Genomic DNA, 20169 nt, shown 5'->3' on the forward strand with positions numbered 1-20169 from the left:
GTGAATTTGTCAGTTTTATAATTCGTTGATAAAATGCCAACGATTTTGTCATATTAGTGATCTCTCAGATAACTCGTCAGTGAATTCATTGGGAAAACATGTTTTGGAAATTAAAATGAAAAGTGTGGGGAAATCAGAATTTTAACGTAAGTTGCGCACATTTTTAGAAAAACTCCTATTTTCTTTATCTTAAATTAGGGTGTAATAAGTAAAAGTTGGGGTGCCAGTAGCAGCTCAGTCGGATTCGGATATAGATCCATATAAATATCTGGTTCTGAATCTAAGCTTGGAATCTTGACGAAAAGTACGCCAAATGGAGGTCTGGTTCTTGGCTTCTCGTCTTCAAAGATTTGAAGAAGAAATTTAGGTGCAATCGTAAAAACAAAAGCTATGTTGGCATGTTGCAGAGACTATCCTCAAAGAGGTGGAAGAATCACTTTCTTCGTATCTGCATCCACACACCAAACCATTTCTCTACCTCCATTTCCACTTCTAATGGTGTTGGTTGTGTTTCAGAGAACACAAACTGGGTCTCTGAGAACAAATTATTCCAAAAATACCCTCGCCTTCTTTCCCTCGAACAACAATGCAAATCTTTGAACCAATTGATTCAAATCCTCTCCTATGTCTTTGTCTCTGGTCTCCACCGCAACCCTTTCGTTATGAGCCGAGTTCTTTATTCCTGCGTCGTTGGTTTAGAAAACGAAGATTGTGGACTTAAATTAGAGTTTGGAATTCGTATTTTCAACCAAATTGATGAACCCAATATTTTTACTTGGAATACTATGATTAGAGCTTTTGCTACCTCAGATAATTCAATCAACCCATTTCACTATTACATCGAAATGCTACGTCGAGAATTGTTACCCGATAAATTCACATTTCCATTCTTGCTCCAAGCTTGTCGATCAAATTTTGATCTGGGTTTGGCGAAACAAGTCCACAATCACACTGTAAAGTTCGGGTTCAATATCAATTTGTTTGTGCAAAATTCAGTTCTGAACGTGTACTTAATTTGTGGGTCTGTTGTCGATGCAAGGCGAGTGTTTGATGAAATGCTTGAAAGAGATGTTGTATCTTGGACAACCTTGATTTCGGGTCTTGTCGATCAAGGATGCTATCCGGAAGGTCTCTTGGTTTTTAATAGAATGATGATCGATGAAATACTAATACCACCTAATGTAGCTACCATGGTATCTGTATTGTCGGCTTGCGCGAACTTGGGGTCTTTGGATCACACCAAAGGCTTGCATTCTTATATGGAGAAGATGGGGTGGGTTGAATTTGATGTTTCTATAAGAAATTCACTTATTGATGCATATTCGAAATGCGGGAGTGTTCGTGATGCATGTAAAATGTTTCATGAAATACATAATCATCAAATGGATACATATTCTTGGACTACAATGATTGCAGGACTAGCCATGAATGGATGTGGTGATAAAGCACTCAAATGTTTTTCACAAATGAAATGTGTGGTGGGTGTGGTTCCCGATGATGTTACGTTCATTGCAATTCTATCCGCTTGTGCCCATTCCGGACTTGTGGATGACGGTTTGCGGATTTTCGAAACAATGGAGGTGGAGTTTGGGATTGTACCCAAGCTTAAGCACTATGGGTGCATGGTTGATCTCTTTAGTAGAGCTGGTCTTCTTGATTATGCTTTGGGTTTTATGGAGAGTATGCCTATGGAACCCAATTTGGCTATGTTGGGATCCTTACTTAGTGCTTGTAGAGTTCACAACAATGTGAAGTTGGGGGAAGTTGTTATAAAGAAGATTGAGTCGTGTTGTGAGTATGGTGGGGGTGCTCATGTGCTTCTATCGAATATGTATGCAAATGAGAACCGATGGAGCGAGGTTGTTCATGTTAGGGAGGGGATTAGAGGAGAGGGAAGGAAGGAAAAGCCTCCTGGACAAAGTTGGATTGAAGTGAAAGGTGTGATACATGAGTTTGTTGTTGGAGATAAATCACATCTATGGGCTAGGGAGTTGGATTCAGTTCTCGATGGGTTGGGGAGGTTGTTATCGATATATTGATGTAAGAGGGAAATCTAATGTGACACCAAGTTTAGTACAAGGAGTTGTTCGAGCCAACAATTCTATTGGTTAGTGTTACTGATCTCATTAAAAACCGGCTGACCAATCAAAATAGAGAGGTTCGATGTGACGTATGGTAAGAAAGTATACTTTCAGGTTGGTAACCAAGTCCTTAGTGCTTTTTAGATACAAACTTTTTTTTTGATCAATAAGATACGATCTTTTGAATCCTCAATAAATTACGAGTGCCCATGTTCTGATCAAAACAGGGAATTTGTAGCATTGAGACAGTTGAACCATGATGGAATTAGATTAGCGATCCTCTGCTGATTTATTTTGAGAATAAATTCCAACTATGTTGTAAGAAATTTTATAGCCCATTATTATGACTAAACAATAGTTTACGTTAGTAAGGAATAAAAAATACAAGATTTTCTAAAAAAAATATTCTAGAAGTAAGATCTTAACTTTTTTGGATAATAAATCTGTGTTCAATAACTCAACTTCATTCATTACTTTGCTCTTCTGGGCTTCCCGGCATATCTCAAATAATTTCAATTATTCCATCATGCAGAAATTAGATCAACCAATGTGTTCTCTGTTGATGTATTTTGAGAATAAATTCCTGCTATGTCGTATGAAATTTTATAGCCCATTATTTTGATTAGACAAAATTTACACGTGTAGTAAGAAATACAAACACAAGATTTTTTTTTATACAAGTAAGATCTTAATTTTTTGTATGATAATTGCTCAACTTCATTCATTTCTTCGCTCTTCTGAAATAGGCATCTAGGTGTTCTGTGTATTGTTTTTCCAGGTAGTTCTGCTTTTTGATTAGATGTTACTGTTACAAGTTTGAGCTTGTATTTAAAGTGGGACCTTTAACTTATGATCCTTGGCTTTCTATAGGAAATGTTGGTGACAATACTGCAGCGGCAGAAGTTTTAAAAAGTTTGGCTTGTCGAGTTAGACTTTCATCAACAAAGGAATCCTAAAAGTTTTATAATTTAAATATTCTTCAAATGGTAATTATGTTTTTCATTATTAAAAATGCGGAAAGGTAGTAGAGGAAGAACATATGCTGGTACGCCAGGTTAGGTTATATTCTTCATCCATGATCATGCATTAGTTGACTGTTAAATACAATGCACATGAAAACATAGAGTGAATACTGTATTTTTTTTTTCTTTTCAATACAGCGAACACTCTTCCTTTACATTTTTTCCTAACATCTAACAAATAATGATTTTTTTGGATGATATCAATTCTTGTGTTTCAAAACAAACTCTATTCATCCATTGATCATGTGTGATCATATTTATTTATCCATTATGGGTCATTGATATGCCTTTCACTAGAACATTGCTACTCTTCAATGTTGTGTTTTGTTTCACATGTTATCAAGTGCACTGGGGCTTGAGACATTAGGTATAGAAGAGTAAGCATAGAGAAAGCCTCTTACAAGTTACAGACACTACATTTTACTCTTCTTTGTCTTTGTAGACATTCCTAGTCCTTTTACTGAAAGGGTTCATGAGATCACAAGAGGCATAACCTGCATAACTCCTGGTTTCTAAGGGAATAACAGACATCAATGTTCCAAAAATACAAGAACTCAATAACCAATTCTGGAACAAAAGTGTTAGGCAGGGCCTAGGAGGGGCTTAATCGGCAAAAATAATAATTAATGTTTCAATTTTTGATATGTTGTAGCAGTAAAGAGTTAGAGACCAAAATCAATCCATGAAAAGAAAAATGAGAGAAGAAACAAGGAGTGGTGGATAGGAGAGAGAGGTCAAGTTAGACCTCTCTTCCTCTTCTCTATTTATATTATAAAAGTATGTGGGGGCCCACTTACAGTTGAGTAAAGATGCGGGCCCATCCAATAAAAAAATAACTTACACTCCCCTTCAAGCTGGAGCATACATATTATAGATGCCCAACTTGTATGCTCTAGCTTGGAACAAAAAGAAGAAAAAAGTACATTAGATAAAGGCTTAGTAAGACAACAAGCCAATTGATCACTAGACTTCACATAGGGTGTGACGATTTGTTTACTCATGAGTAAATCCTAAACAAATGACAATCAACTTCGTTGTTATTAGAGACAAAGATGGTCATTTGATTGTCACAATACATCTGCATAGGTAATGGAGTATCAACACCCATGTCGCGAAAAAGAGAATGAACCCACAATATCTCAGAAATAGTATTAGGCATTGCATGATACTCAGTTTCAACACTAAAGCGAGCTACCTAGTTTTGCTTCTTACTATGCCAAGTAACAAGATTTCCACCAACATATGTGCTATAATCAGAGGTAGACCAACAATCAGATAATAAGTCCAACATATACTTCCGTTGGCAGAGAATGAAACATTCCTTGGAACATCCAGCATCAATACCAAGTAAGTAACAAATAATGCCTAAGTCCTTTGTGTGGAATTGAGTACCCAAATGAGTCTTCAACTGGGCAATATCCACAGAGTCACAACTAGTGAAAACAATGTCATCCGTGTAGACAATTAAGAATAATAATACATGAGGTGGAGTAACGAGGTTACAAAATGATCATAAGTAGAACGCTAAAAGCCATATCGAAGCATCACAATTTGTCAAACCAAGCACATAGAGATTGTTTTAGTCCATACAACGCTTTCTTCAACCTACACACAATATGGGTTTTCCTTTTAACAACATAATCTGGGGGCTGATCCATGTACACTTCCTCCAATAAATTGTCATGGAAAAATACATTTTTAATGTCTAGTTGGCATGGTGGTTAATTAGAATTTACTGCGACAGACAGAAGAATTCTAATAGAGTTGAGTCGAGCAACAAAAGAAAAAGTCTCACAATTCTGAGTGTACCCTTTAGCCAACAATCGAGCCTGAAGTCGATTAACAAATTCATCTGGTTGATATTTTACTGTGTACACCTAACGACATGCAACACTGGTTTTTCCCAAATGAAGAGTAGTGAGTCCCCATGCCTGATTCTTATAAAGTGCATGCACCTCATCATCCATAGCAAATTTCCATCCAGAAGAAGTCAGAGCCTAGTGATAAGAACTATGGACAAAAATAATAGATAACATAAATGCAAATGAGTGAAAAGTAGATGAAAGGTGATGGAAAGACACAAAATTTGATATAAAATGCTAAGTGCAAGAATGAATACTTTTTCGGGGGTGGTTCAAGGGACCTATGTAAAAACATATGTAAAAACAATGGTTTTTCAAAATATGGGTTAGAGGTTTTGGATTGAACTGATTTTTTTGGGAGGATGGTCACTATGATGAGAAGATCATCCTCACAAAAAATCAGCTCAATCTGAAACTTCTAAAGCCATCAAAAGTGATTTACAAATTATTGACAAAAAGTGGCAAAAATTCAACGGTCCACATTCGAAATCACTTTTAATGGGGTTAGAAGTTTCATATTGGACTGATTTTTTTTTTCGGATGATCTTCCCATCATGGAGATCATCCTCACAAAAAATCAGCTTAATCCGAAACTTCTAACCCGTATTTTGAAAATTTATTAATGTTACATTGTTTTTACATATATTTTTTCATATGTCCCTTGATCCTTACCTTACTTTTTCACAATCCAATAGGTAGTGTGGAGGATGAGGGCTGCGGGAGGAGGTGGGATGTCCTCAGGAGAGTTAGGTCATGGTGCAAGAACATCCTCAAGAGAGTCAGGTGATGGTGTGGTTACGACTGAATTATATGATACCTCTGAGTGATGTTGAGAACGTTAATAAACCTGCAAATGTGAAAGAGATGACATTGGAAGAGGAATTGTAGGTAAAACTTACTCCCCCTGATGAGAAGATATAAGATCAAGATCAAACTGACGACCCAAAGTAGAGAAGAGGGGAGTGAATTAAAAAAAAAGTAACATCAACACTAATATAATATCGATGTCTTACATGATCATAATAACGATAGTCCTTTTGAGTTCTAGAGTAACCCAAGAAAACACATTAACAACATGGGGATACAACTTATCAAGACCAGTCCCAAGAATGTGGACGAGGAAAACACACCTAGTGACACACTAAACAATAGGGAAGGGCTAGGCATTAGAATATAACAAGGAAAAAGGAGTTTGACCACTCAAGATAGGTGTAGGAATTCAATTAATAAGGTAAGAAGCAATAAGAACTATATTTGCCCAATAAGATTTAAAAACTTACATGTTCAACAATAATGTGCAAGTGACATCCAAAAGATGACGAAGCTTACACCCGGCAATATCATTTTGTTGGGAAGTGTTGGGGCTTGTAGTTTGATGGGTAATATCATGATCTCTTTAGGAATTAGACATACAATTTTGGGTATATTCGAGAGTATTGCTATAACAAAATTTATTAATACGTTATTCAAATTTAACAAATATTTCATTATAAAAATGCTAAAATGATTTTGGATAGTTCGGAACGATCCTTTATTAAAAATAACCAAGTCATTCGAGAATAATCGTCTACAAAAATAACAAAATTAGATAAATCAGAAATACTCTTTATCCTAGTAGGACCCCAAATGCCTGAATGGACTACATCAAAAGGACTCAACTAACAACTCTCTAAACTAGGGGGGAAAACTATTACAGTAATGCTTGCCTAATAAGCCTCACATTCCAAAACTCAAATATGACTCAACATGGGAACAACTTGATGCAACTTTTACAATAATGAGTGACCCAAGAGATAATGCCATTGTAAAGGAGAGACTGCAACACTCAAAGCACGAATTTGCTCATCATGAATTCATGATCTAGAAAATACAGCCCATTACACTCAGGTCCTGAACCAATCACCTTTGTCGTCCTGAGGTCTTGAAAGCACAAGTGGTAGGAGAAAATGTTATAAAACAGTGCAATGATTTTGTTAGCTGACTCACAAAAAGAACATTAAATGGAATTTTGTGAACATATAAGCTGGAAGTTGGTGTAATGGAATTGGTGGGATGAAAATCACCAGTTCTAAGCATTGGTTGAGAAGAACCATCAACTAAGACAATATGAGATTTAGAGGAGCGAAAATTAGAAAAAATTGAGAAGATATCAGATATGTGAGCACTAACTCCAGAATCAATAACCCAAGATGAAGGCGATTGAGTAGCTACACAAGCAGATTTTCTTATATTGGGTAGACTTGAAAACTTCTCGGATGAGTTTTTTGATACATTTGAGACGTCTTGTTCAACAATGAGAAGAATGAACGTGAGTTTTAATTTCCTCCGATACACATTGACTTGCCCGTCCATCTCGTTGTTGGGCGATATCGAGATGACTTGGGCCATGCCTAGTAAGTAAGCCAAGTTGGTAGCCACAAGCGAGGGTTTGGGAAAATACGCCCTAGTTAGGGATGGACCATCTTAAATTGCATATATGGTTATTGGGCCAAAACATGTTTTGGCCCATGAAATTGTAGCATAGTGACAAAATTGGGATTCGAGAAGAATTTTAAAAGAGAGCTTCGGACAAAGTCGGGAAAAAAAAACGTTGGATAAATTAAAAAATAAAAATAATTTTTTTTTAAGTATAAAAAATGTAATAAATATGTATTTCATATATTAAATGATAAGATAACACTTAAAAAATGTTAAAACAATAGGGATATCAATGGATCTGATTCAGATTAGATATGAATTTAATCTAGAACAAATATAATAAGATTCCAACTTATCAATTGGTCTTTAGATCCCAATATTTGAAATCCTTTTTGATCAGATATCAATATTGCATTTAGATAGTTGATGTAAACACCCCAATTTGAACGGACCCCCATTCGAAAGGGCCCAAAAACAACAATCTTTCAATAAAATTGGCCAACGGGTCTCAAAAGTCCGAATCACTCAAATATGGCATTTTGATTGAACCGAGGCCCTTGAGACCTCTTAGTGGTCTAGTGGGCCCACTAAAAGGACTTGACCTACCCTACACCTCTCCAACCTCCACCGCTCCACTCCCAAACCCAAAAAATACCCGATTTTCAATAAAACTCGCCAACGGGCTTAAAAAGTCCAACTTGCCAACACGTGGCATTTTGATCAAATCCAATATTTTCAAAAATCTCAAAAAAATGAATAAAATAAATAAATGAGACTTGGGACACCTATCATTTCCTTTACCCTCACCGTTCCATCTCCAAAATTAAAAATACCCTAAGCCCATCTATGACCCACCAACCTTTAGCTCTCTAAAATCAATCACTCACCTTATCCCCTTAACCTAAACCTAACTCCACATAACCTAAACCCCAAAATATCTCCAACATACCCCACCCTACCATAAAACAAACCCTACCCAATCTCAAAATAATTTAAAACCCTCTTAAAATCCAAGCCCAATACTATTAAGCCCAAACCCATATCCAATTTATATCCAACCCATAACGCTAACCCTAACTCATAAACCACTACCCACAACAAATCAATCATCACTTTTTCATCAAAAATAAAACGTGTCATCATCCCATCTCACCTCCCTCATCAAACCACCAACTCCCATCACCTTTCTCTAAAAAATTAACTATCCTATTTTTTTTTTCTTTTAAAAAATCACATCAACCCATACCTCCTAACCTACTATCATCACTCCCTACTAACTAACCATCACCTTCCCCTAATCTACCATCTCTACAACCTAAACCTACACCCCTCCTTTCAAATCAAACACCTCCCCCTAACTTACTTTCATCGCTCCCTACTAACCAACTACCACCTTCCCCTAATCTACCATCTCTACAACCTAAACCTACACCCTCTCAAACACTCATTCTCTCCCATCAATTAATTTAAATCCTTAATTTCTACACATCTTGCCACATGTCGCCATCTCCCTCACCCTCCCAACCACCCTCTTACACCCTCCATTCTCTTAAACCAAACACTACTCAATTACAACCAACCTCTTAAACACTCATTATCTCATCTCACCAAATACTCCACCCAAATGGTTTGGGTAAGATCCAAACCATTTGGATCCAAACACAACCCATTTACCTTCATTACATAATTACCCCTCTCCCAACTCCTAATTTCATACCCTCCACCTTCAAAATTTATGCCATTATCTACTTTCCCAACATTTCACCCCATCTTACCCATAAAAATAACTTCCAAACTCTATAAAACCCCCTTATTCTCAACTCTCACTACCTAATGAAAATTAAAAAAAAAATCCCAAGTCTCATAAGAAAAAAAATCCTCTCTCACTATCATATTCAATTCTCTAATCTCAACTCTCAACTCTCTTTCACTATCATACTCAGCCCTCTAATCTTAACTCTTAACTCTCTCTCATTATCATATTCAATCCCTTAATTCTCTTAACTTATCAACTCAACCATCAACCATTAAAAGACTAACTCATTATCATATTAAGATCAAGAAAAAAAGACTCATATTTTGGGAGGATAAAGAAGATCAAATCAAGTTCAATGTGCGTTTGGACAAGAATCACCCCCCTTCTCTCCTCCCAACTTCCCTATTCTACTTCTCCCTCTCTCTACACCTACACACACACCACCAATGGCTTGAACCATCAAATGGCCCTTTTTTCAATAAGGGTGCCCTCAATGGTTTGAATCAATATTAAAGTCCCTTATACTTGAGGGCACATTTTGGGTTTTTCGATTTTTTTTTATTTTATTTTTATTTTCAAGAATGGATCAAATCCGAGGTTACCACCATGGTGGATGGAGTAGGGTGCCTAACACCTTCCCAACTCCATAAAATGAGCCCCTTTACCTAAAATCAAAAGTTGGACCAAATGAATCATATCTGTACAAGAGTCACCAAAATGTCGAAAATGACATATTTTTCAAAAAATGTAATCCGGGTGACCATTCACACCCATTTCAAATATGAATGGTGGCGACCCCAAAATCCCCCAAAGTGGATGATATATTCAAAATCGAATAAATCACATGATTATATCTTCATTTCTACTTTTTTTTTATTAGAGCCCCGTTTGGATAGAAAGTAGAAAGTAGAAAGTAGAAAATAATTATGAAGAAGGTAATTTTTAGAAAGTAGAAAATAATTTTCTTTTATTTTTAAAAAAGTTAAGATTAAGATTTTTACTTTTTAAAAGTAATTTTTTAAAATTAATCTAAACAAATTTTTTAACTTTTAGAAGTGAAAAAAGTGTTACTTTTCTATGTCTATCCAAACGGGCACCATGCTAGAATCAAAACAACTTCATCGTTGCAGAGTGGAACACTAACCATTAGAATTATGGGCTTGAAGCTTTCGATATACTAAACTTGGCATGATATTTGATTTCTTTTTACATCAATATATCAATAACAACCTCCCAGACCCATCAATTGAATCCAACAACAAACTCATGTACCACGCTTTACACTTCAATCCAACTTCGTTGAGGAGGCTTTTCCCTCCTCGACATAAACAATCTCATCTAATTGGTTCTCATTTGCGTATATATTCGATAGAAGCACGTGAGCTCCTCCACCATATTGACAAGATGACTCGATCTTCTTAATAACAACTTCCCCCAACCACACATTATTATGAAGCATACTCAACAAGCCCAACTCTACTATAGAGGTCGATCATGCAACTCTGAGTAACGGTGTCAATTGGTACCCAATTACGCAGGAGCGGAGCTAGTCGGGGCAATTTCCCTACTCAATTTTTTTGCCCTTGTATTTATGTTTTAATTTGAGATACCTCTATATTTTCAAGCAATGACATATCCCATTTGCCCCTCCTTGACTTGGGCCTTCTCTCATAGATTTACTAAAAATGATTTAAATTCCCTTTTCTTCAACCTATAATAAAAAAACATTCAATTTCAAGTTCTTCATCCTTACAATTAACTAGAGTTTGCTCCCACTACAAGAAAAACCTGGCTCCACCCCTACAATTATATGATGGGTCGTTTTTGCCACCCTAAGCTTTACTCTACACTTTAACAAACGTGTTTTGTCTTACATGGGTTTGAAGTTTTGGAATGGGCTGATTTTTTGTGAGGATGATCTCACCATTGAGATCATCCTCACCAAAAATCAGCCCATTTCAAAACTTCTAACCCCATAAAAAATGGTTTATAAAAAATGGACGGTCCACGATTTGTCAACTTGTAAACATGGGGCTAAAAATTTCGGAATGGGCTGATTTTTGGTGAGGATGATCTCTATGACTTCTAACCCATGTAGGACAAAACACGTTTATTAAAGTGTAGGGTAAAGCTTAGGGTGTTGAACATTTTCCTTACATGATATACCTGAAACCGATTAGTTGGGTTTGGGGTCTACCAATACAGACTCGATCATTTTTCGGTCCAAATTTGGGTAGCTATCTTACGGACTCGATAAGAACCGGGTCTCCTTTAGGTATCTAATGGGTACCTAACTAGTAAATTTATAATATTATAATAGAATTAGTAGTCCAATTAAATGCTTACAAAGAGATATCTTGAAGTAAAATTAAAATATAAAGGAAATGTAAAGTCTTTAATTTTTACCTTTTCTCTATATTTAATTCCATTCATTTTTCATATTTTTATACAATTTCAACGATAAAATAAATGTTTCATACTATAATTTTCTATGATTTTATTCTGAAAAGATTGAAGATTTTATTGTTGATATTAAATTTCAATTGAGGAATTACAAGTTAAATTGTTATTTTTATAAATAATTATCTATTTTACTAGATATTTATTTTTATTTTCTCATTAAAAAAAAGTCTTTCTTAGTGGGTACCCAATGTATTTAATGGGTCGATTCTGATTCCAAGGATCTCATACTCGGAACTAAAATAAAAAAGAACAAGAACTGAGATTTTATTTAGGTTCTGGTTCTAGTTCTAGATTGCCTGTGAACTATACTTTCTATAGCTCATAGTGACAAAAATCTGCGATTTTTAAAAAAATTGGATTAGTTAACTAAAAATATATTAAAGACAAAACTAACAATTAGTTTTTAATATTTTGAAATAAATAAAATTGTTTTTTTTATATATTTATTATCATTATAAAAAATATTGTATATAGTCAAATAACTTGGTCCAATTTCTAACCCGATTAATTTGATGCATTTTTTAGGTGATCCAACCTAGTTGACTAGTTCTCTTGATGATTTGCGGAGTTGACTTGACAAATTTGTTTCATGGGGTTGACTTGAAACTGTGCTAATAATTAAACAAGAGTTTTACATGAGTAACAACCAATAATCAAATACAAGACGTTACAAAATATTTTACAACCACTAATCAGTCATAAAGATCTAAACCTTATTCATTTCTTCCCCCACTTTATTCTATCAACAGGCCTTCTTGTTTTTTCTCTTTTTTGGCTCTCTTAACCTCAAACTGATGGAACAAATACTTCACTCTTGCTTTCTCAGACTTGTACTTGTGGATACACTCCATGAGCACACGCTTGTTCTTAAACTCATTTCCTTTCACCTTCATGTACATCTCATGGTACACATGCCTATCCATCTTCTTGTATTCTCGATATTTACGTAGTAAGCGTCGTAGTACTCTCATCCTCCTCATCCACACCACCTTAGTCTCCAACCTCGCCTCCTTTGTCCCCTTTCGCTTCCCATATCCTGTGTGTCTCCCTTTCCTCTTCGCCTCCTCGACCTTTCGAGCCCGTGATCGTGAATGGATCTTCGTTGGTTTCTTGATGATGAATCCATCCTTCATTAGTTTCCTTATGTTCCCCCCTATGCATACAAGATAGGTCAGATCATAGTAAATTCAACAAATTTATATAAGCATCCAAATGCAAATTGTACAAAATCGTGTGCGGGAAGCAATGATTATGAAACCAATAATAATAATAATAATAAAACCAATAATAACAGCAAAAATATCAACCAACCAACTACTCCAAAAGATTTGTAGAGGGGGATAACTATGAATATAAGAGGGTCACTGGGCTTAACTGGGGTATAACACATTCAAGAGTGGAGGAAAATATACACTCAACACTCCCCCCTCACCCTCACCCATGAGAGTGGAAATAATAAAAACCGTGATTTATATGAACCTAGCGCTCTAATACCATGTTAACCAACCAACTACTCCAAAAGACTGATCTGTTGGAGAGGGGGAGAACTACGAATATAAGAGGTTCATGGGCTTAAATGGGGTATGACACACCCGAGAGTGGAGGAAAATGTACACTCAACAACAAATAAAAAAAATAAAGAGATAGCATGAACAAAATTTATGGGTGATAATGAGATCCTTTCACTATTTCTATGAAAATTAGGGTTACAACCTCTTAATCTCACTTCCTTAGAAAAACTGAAAATCCATGGTTGAAATCCTAGAACAAGTTGGTTATGAATTAATAGTAGGGATTTCCCAAAGAACAATAAGTATCAGAATCCGCTATAAAGATTCCTCCAACAGAAGACAAAGCATAACATGATCAACAACAACAACAATAGAGACTAGAAGAAAAAGTATGAATTTTAAAAGGGTGAGTGTTTAGTTGAGATTTTGAGACTCACTGGAATTAGCCATGGAAATTTGACTGGTCTCATTGGGGTCAAGCCAGACCTTCCCCTTCCCACATTTGAGAAGGCTAGAGGCAAGCCTCTTCTGCTGCCTCAAAGAAACCATTGTTTTTGCTTTTTGAAGATCTTTCCACCTTTAATTCAGACTCCAGAGGAGGTGACATCCATGCTTATTTATATATGTATACAGCTCTATACCCAACTTTTCCAGGTTCTTTCCACATTAAAAAAATAAAAATCAATTTACAGTAATACCCTTGTTCTTGGAAAGTATTTACAGAGTACCCCTTTCTATATGAAGTCTTATGGATAGTGTTGCATAGGCAGTCAACGGATCAGGTTGGATGGGTTCATTGTGGAACCAATATGATAGAATTGATATGGGTCGGATCTGGTGCAATAATTTATTGGGTCGGGTTCTTATGGGATAAGAACCTTATCGGACTCGATACATGTATCCAAAATATTACTGATGGAATACCATCTTTGACCTTAGTCATCTCTAATATCTAATATACTAATGTGAAATGACCTGAATGCTCTCCTCAATATGTAGCCGAAACCCTTCATTGTTCTTCCCAAAATCAGTCATCATCAATCTCTGGTAAAAAAAAAAAAAAATTCTCCTCATCATCTACCTTAATATACGATTTATTTTGATGGAATTTTGGGTAGAAAAATCAATTATTTTCTATAAGGGGTAACAAAAGAAGATTGGAAACAATGCATTGAAGATAAGGTTAAATATATTAATTTTATTTTTTTTATCATTGGGATTGAAGAGCTTGAAGTTGACAAATTTTGGGTACAAAAATGAGGGAGGATCCTTTGACTCTGTAGTATTTATTTTTTTTCTTGTAATTCCCTGCAATAGTTTTGTGCAGCTGAGATATCAACGCATCAACAAAACATTAAATCTACATTGTTGAAATTTAAGAGCTTAATGGCCGCTCATTTTAAGAATCAAAGCCACAACGAGCAACCCAACCCAAACCCAACTATCTGAAACCGTCCTTATTAGATGCAACAAATGTTGTAGTAGCAAAAGTTGTATGAATATCGAATCGAGGTTGTCCGTCCCTACCAGATGCAACAAATGTTGCTGAAGTAGCAAAAGTTGTACGAATAGCAAATCAAGATTGTGGATTTTTCTTTTTTGAATTTGATCTACACTCAGAAAACAAGAGGACTTGGGTGTTATTGAGTTTAAAAGTAATTGAGTCAAGATGGTAAAAAAAAAACCACTACAAGGAATTGCATAAAGGTTTTTTGATAAAAGGTTAAATTATTATTATTTTTTTTAAAGGTTTAAGATGGGGACATTTAAGGTATTTTCCATTATTCTATAAGAGAATTACTTAAGGTCAATGGGGGCATGTATAATTTCTCACATAACATTCCATTGGGTCCTTATGGAATTAGGATATGTTTGATCCAAAATCAAACAAATAAATTATCTTTATGAGGAAAGATTCTAGAATTGGATTCAAAGTTATCATATAGGTACAGATCGGATTTCATGTCACATCCGATCCATTGACAACGGTCAAGAAGTTGAGGGTTTTTTTGTCAATTAATTTTTTATGTGTTTTGACTTTTGACCGCCAATTGGCATTTTTCTTGGCAATCAAGTAATAAGTATTAAAAACTAAAATTTTCTTTTTCTTGGTGCCCAAGTTTGTAATATCCATAGGAACCAGTAACCAATGATTTGAAAATCGGATCGATCATCAAATCAAACTTTTGCTCAAATGGTCGGATTGGGGTTCAATTTAGTTGGATTGATTTATATTTAAAAATAATTTTTAAAATAGAAAAAATATAAATCAAACATGACATAAGAAAAATAAATTTTTTAAATCTTTTCATGAATTGATTGGAAAAAAAAAAAAAAAAAATTTAGGATATTCTTAAAATCTTAATATTTCATCAAATTTATAGAGGATTTCAATTTCCTTTTTTTCTAAAAAAAATCCTAATAAAAATTTTTTTTATGTAATAATGATATATATATATATTATATATATATATATGGGTCGCGTTATTACGACCCCCTTTGCGACACACCTTTTTGTCTTATATGGGCAAAAATGTTGGAATGGGCTGATTTTTTGTGAGGATGATTCTCTATGGTGAGGGGATCATCCTGGCAAAAAATCATCCCATTCCAAAACTTCTAACCCCATCAAAATTGATTTACAAAAATTGGACGGTCTATAATTTTTCAACAAAAATCGGACGGTCTAGAAGTTTTGGAATGGGATGATTTTTTGCCAGGATGATCCCCCTCACCATAGAAATCATCCTCACAAAAAATCAGCCCATTCCAAACATTTTTGCCCATATAAGACAAAAAGGTGTGTCGCAAAGGGGGTCGTAATAACGTGACCCTATATATATATATATATGGAAATGTTCAGCAACAAACATTTTGGCAAAACATTTTTCAAAACATGGGTTAGAGGTTTTGGAATGGGCTGGTTTTTGGTGAGGATGATCTCTACGGTGAGGAGATCATCACACCAAAAATCAGCCCATTCCAAAACTTCTAACCCCATAAAAAATGATTTACAAAAAATGGACGGTCCACGATTTTTCAACTTGTAAACTGGGGCTAGAAGTTTTGGAATGGGCTGATTTTTGGTGAGGATGATCTCCTCACACCATAGAGATCATCCTCACCAAAAATCAGCCCATTCCAAAACCTCTAACCCATGTTTTGAAAAATGTTTTGCCAAAATGTTTGTCAAAATGTTTGATGCTGAACGGGACTCATATATATAATATATGGGAAATGTTCGGCACCTTACGTTTTACCCTACACTCCCTACGTGTTTTGTCTTACATGAGTTAGAAGTTTTGGAATGGGCTGATTTTTGGTGAGGATGATTTCTACAGTTAGAAGATCACCAAAAATCAGCTCATTCTGAAATTTCTAACCCCATGTTTACAAGTTGAAAAATCGTGGACCATCCATTTTTTGTAAACCATTTTTGATGGGGTTAGAAATTTTGGAATGGGCTGATTTTTGGTGAGGATGATTTCTACAGTTAGAAGATCACCAAAAATCAGCTCATTCTGAAATTTCTAACCCCATGTTTACAAGTTGAAAAATCGTGGACCATCCATTTTTTGTAAACCATTTTTGATGGGGTTAGAAATTTTGGAATGGGCTGATTTTTGGTGAAGATAATCTCCTCACCATAGAGATCATCATCACCAAAAATCAGCCTATTCCAAAACTTCTAACTCATATAGGACAAAACACGTAGGGTAAAGTGTAGGGTGTCGGACGGGCTCCTATATATATAGGTGGTGTTCGGAGACCCTAAAGAGAGCTAAACATTGTGTCAAACATTTTTTTAATGTATGGGTTACAGGTTTTGGAATGGGCTGATTTTTTGTGAGGATGATTTCTATGATGAGGAGATCATCCTCTCCAAAAATCAGCTCATTCCAAAACTTCTAACCCCATCAAAAGTAGTTTATAAAAATTAGACGATCCACGATTCTTCAACTTGTAAACTAGAGTTAGAAGTTCGGAATGAGCTGATTTCTAGTAAGGATGATATCTTCACCATAGAGATCATCCTCATAAAAAATCAGCCAATTCTGAAACTTCTAACCCCCATTTTGAAAAATGTTTGGCTCTCTTTAGGGCCTTTGAATGCTTCCCATATATATAAAGAATTGATCACAAGAACTAATAGTTCATACAATTAAATCATTTGTTTTGAGAAAATCGACAATTGTTTATAAAGTACGGGTTTAAAGTAAACTGAATCAAATTTTGCACTATAACCTTTTTCTTCTTATCTTGTTAGCTATTATATCTTGAGAGAAAAAAGATGAAGTACCCACTTTACCCATCCACTAATCACCTCCATGCTTGTTCCTACCAAGGTTTTATTGCAAATATTGGCAGCCTCTAAGGTAGTTTTCTCTCATCCTTTAAGTGTCAAGTACCACACTAACTTTAGTGTGTTGAGATTTAAAGAAAGGTAATTGAACTTTGATACTCTTGTCTTTTGTATAATTCTATGTCACCCATTAAATAATCCATGTAATTTGACCAAGGTCAAAGAGTTTGGATCTTTTTACTTATCAAAGGGAATTCTCTTGGAATCTAGGAGTAATTACCCTTCTAACTCCAAGTTGTTAAGACTCAAGAGAGAGTAATTGACCCTAAAGACCTTTCATGTTTAGATAATTACATGCCCCCTCCTTTTGATTTTTTATGAAATTCAAGCTCTTCTCAATGGGACAAACTATTTAATCCCTAATAGAATTTTCTAGTAATCTTGATGGAAATTTACACTCTTATCACTTGATCATCATGATTGGTATGGCATACAAAGGTATAAATGACCATCAATGTCTTTATGCTTGAGGGCAAATAAGGTCATTCAATGTGGTTTTATTGATATTAAATTAAACTTGTGATGTGTGGTGTGTGGTGTTTGGAGTGTGAACTGTTATATAACCAAGGATCTCTAAAGGCCTATAGATAGAAGACCCTCCCAAGGCAAAAGGAGAAGTCTTCTCCTTTCCAAAAAGTTCTATCCAATTCTCTTCTTGAGATCTTTTAAGACACCAAAACCTTGTCTAATTCTAACTCAAGCATTTTTTGAGTTAATCTTGAAGACCTACAAAGAAGAAATATAAGAAAAAAACGAAGGTAGGTTTAAGATTTTGTTCTTTTTTGGTTTACTTGCATCCAGATATTCCCACTTCTACTCCCCTACTCTAATTTTGTCTTTTTGCATTTGTGCCTTGAATAATCCAAAGCCCATATCTCACCTAGTATATTGGTAAACCCACTGAGAAAATGTGACGGATTTGGCATTAGAAGAAATGGTGATTAAAATCCTCTAGGACCTTTTTAGAACCCAAACATCTAAGTATAAAATATCATGTTCATCAACAAGTAGTGTAAGCATTTAACAAGGATAAAGTGAAATAGGGAGTATATCCTTTATAAGGTGAACCTTTTACCTTTGAGTTCCAAATAAGCTCCTTGAGAGTACATGCATATTTCACCTAGATAAAAACAAACAATCACCATTCATGTACTTTAAACTATATTATTGGCAAAATAAGGTTCGGGAGTATGCCCTCATCATGAGATGATCCCCTACATTCGTAAGTTCATAATAATTTCCCATGGAACACTTAGCATGCATACATCTAGCATACACTCCATGCATCCATATAGTTAAGCATAAAAAGGGTACTCCTAACTATATGGATGTCTCTTAAAACCTCAACTACAAAAAGAACTAAGCTCATCCTTGAGCACACACTGACATGAAACATGTATCATAATCTAAATATGCTAGAGTCCTTGAGTGTTATCCTTAAAGATTAGTTCTTTCAACTCTAAGCAAACATAAAAATTCCAACTAGTAGGAATATTCCATGCACATTGCACACATGTACTTAGACTCTCATGCATGCATAATCTTCATTTTATTAACTAGAACATTTAAAAAAAAAGAGCTAAAGTCTTCACATTCGGTCATAGCCTAGGTAACCACCAGCTTGGTAGGTAGAATGGGGTGCCTAAAACATTTCCCGTCTTACAACTGAACTTCCTTAGCCGAATCTCTTAGTTAAGACTAGTTGGGAGTCATTTTTAAATATCAAAAAGAATTTACAAAAATTATTTTGCACGACCATTCACATCTCAAAATAAATGAATGGTAGCGACTTATAAACCCATGTAGTTTAGAGGTTTCTTAAGTGAAATCTACATATTTATAAACTTCATAGATGTCATCATGATCATCAAGATACTTCTAAGCATTAAAAATGGTCAACTCCACTATCACGTTCTCTAATTAGTGTTTCATGATACCATTTCTATAGTTTATCAATGCATTAGAAGTTGCAAGAAATGGTCTTTCCAAGATAACTGGGATTTGGGAATTTATATTTTGGACTGACAATGAAGTCCACAGGGAAGTAAAACTTACCAACTTGGATGAGTGCATCCTCTACTATGCCACATGGGGCCTTAACAGAATTGTCTGCAAGTTGGAGGGTCACATATATATGTGTAGGCTTTTAAGGCATCAAAACTCAATTGCTCATAAGCCGAGTAAGGGAACAAGTTCACACTAGCACCCAAGTTGAAAATTGCTCGCTTAACAAGAAATGGTAGGGAACCCTGGATCTTTTTCTTTGGGTGAGCTATTACATTGCGACATGGAGCTCAGTTAGTCAATTAAAAAGGTCTTCTTTTGTACATTGATTTTCCTTTTTAACTATGTAAAAGTCCTTCAAGAACTTGGTATAGGAGGGGATTTTCTTGATCACACAATGGAAAATTAGTGCAAAATTTACCCATTTCTTCTCTTGTGCCAACCTTTGAGGGAATGGAGATACTACGGGATAAGGTTGAAGATCTACAATGGGCTCTTGATCATCTTTGTCTGAGGCATCCTCTCGATCATTGGTTTCCTTAGGGGGGGGACCTTCAGGGTTTTATCCATGACTTTACCTCTCCTAAGTGTAGTGATTGACATGATTTGCTATAGGGGCTTAGGCTCATGAGTTGCACTTGAGGTTCCTATGGGCCAAGAAGGTGCCTTTATTACCGAGCAATTTGGGC

At 35.4% G+C, this 20169-nt stretch overlaps 2 protein-coding genes across 2 annotated transcripts; one reads left to right on the forward strand and one right to left on the reverse strand.

Annotated features, from left to right (window-relative positions):
• Positions 1-276: 276 nt before the first annotated feature.
• On the forward strand, positions 277-3805 carry LOC147394175 (pentatricopeptide repeat-containing protein At3g28660-like). Its single transcript, XM_086454829.1, has 2 exons — positions 277-2195; positions 2952-3805. The coding sequence occupies exon 1, from the start codon at positions 399-401 to the stop codon at positions 2037-2039; it is 1641 nt and encodes a 546-aa protein (XP_086310955.1). The 5' UTR covers positions 277-398; the 3' UTR covers positions 2040-2195; positions 2952-3805.
• Positions 3806-12197: 8392 nt separating this feature from the next.
• On the reverse strand, positions 12198-13690 carry LOC147394176 (large ribosomal subunit protein eL19y-like). The gene is made up of 2 exons (XM_086454045.1): positions 13551-13690; positions 12198-12755 (listed from the first exon to the last, which is right to left on the reverse strand). Exons 1-2 carry the CDS (start codon positions 13660-13662, stop codon positions 12337-12339), a joined length of 531 nt encoding a protein of 176 aa, XP_086310171.1. The 5' UTR covers positions 13663-13690; the 3' UTR covers positions 12198-12336.
• Between the last annotated feature and the right edge of the window lie 6479 nt (positions 13691-20169).

Source organism: Akebia trifoliata, chromosome 9 (assembly GCF_017979445.1).
Source record: "Akebia trifoliata isolate Shusen 1 chromosome 9, ASM1797944v1, whole genome shotgun sequence".
Classification (NCBI taxonomy): domain Eukaryota; kingdom Viridiplantae; phylum Streptophyta; class Magnoliopsida; order Ranunculales; family Lardizabalaceae; genus Akebia; species Akebia trifoliata.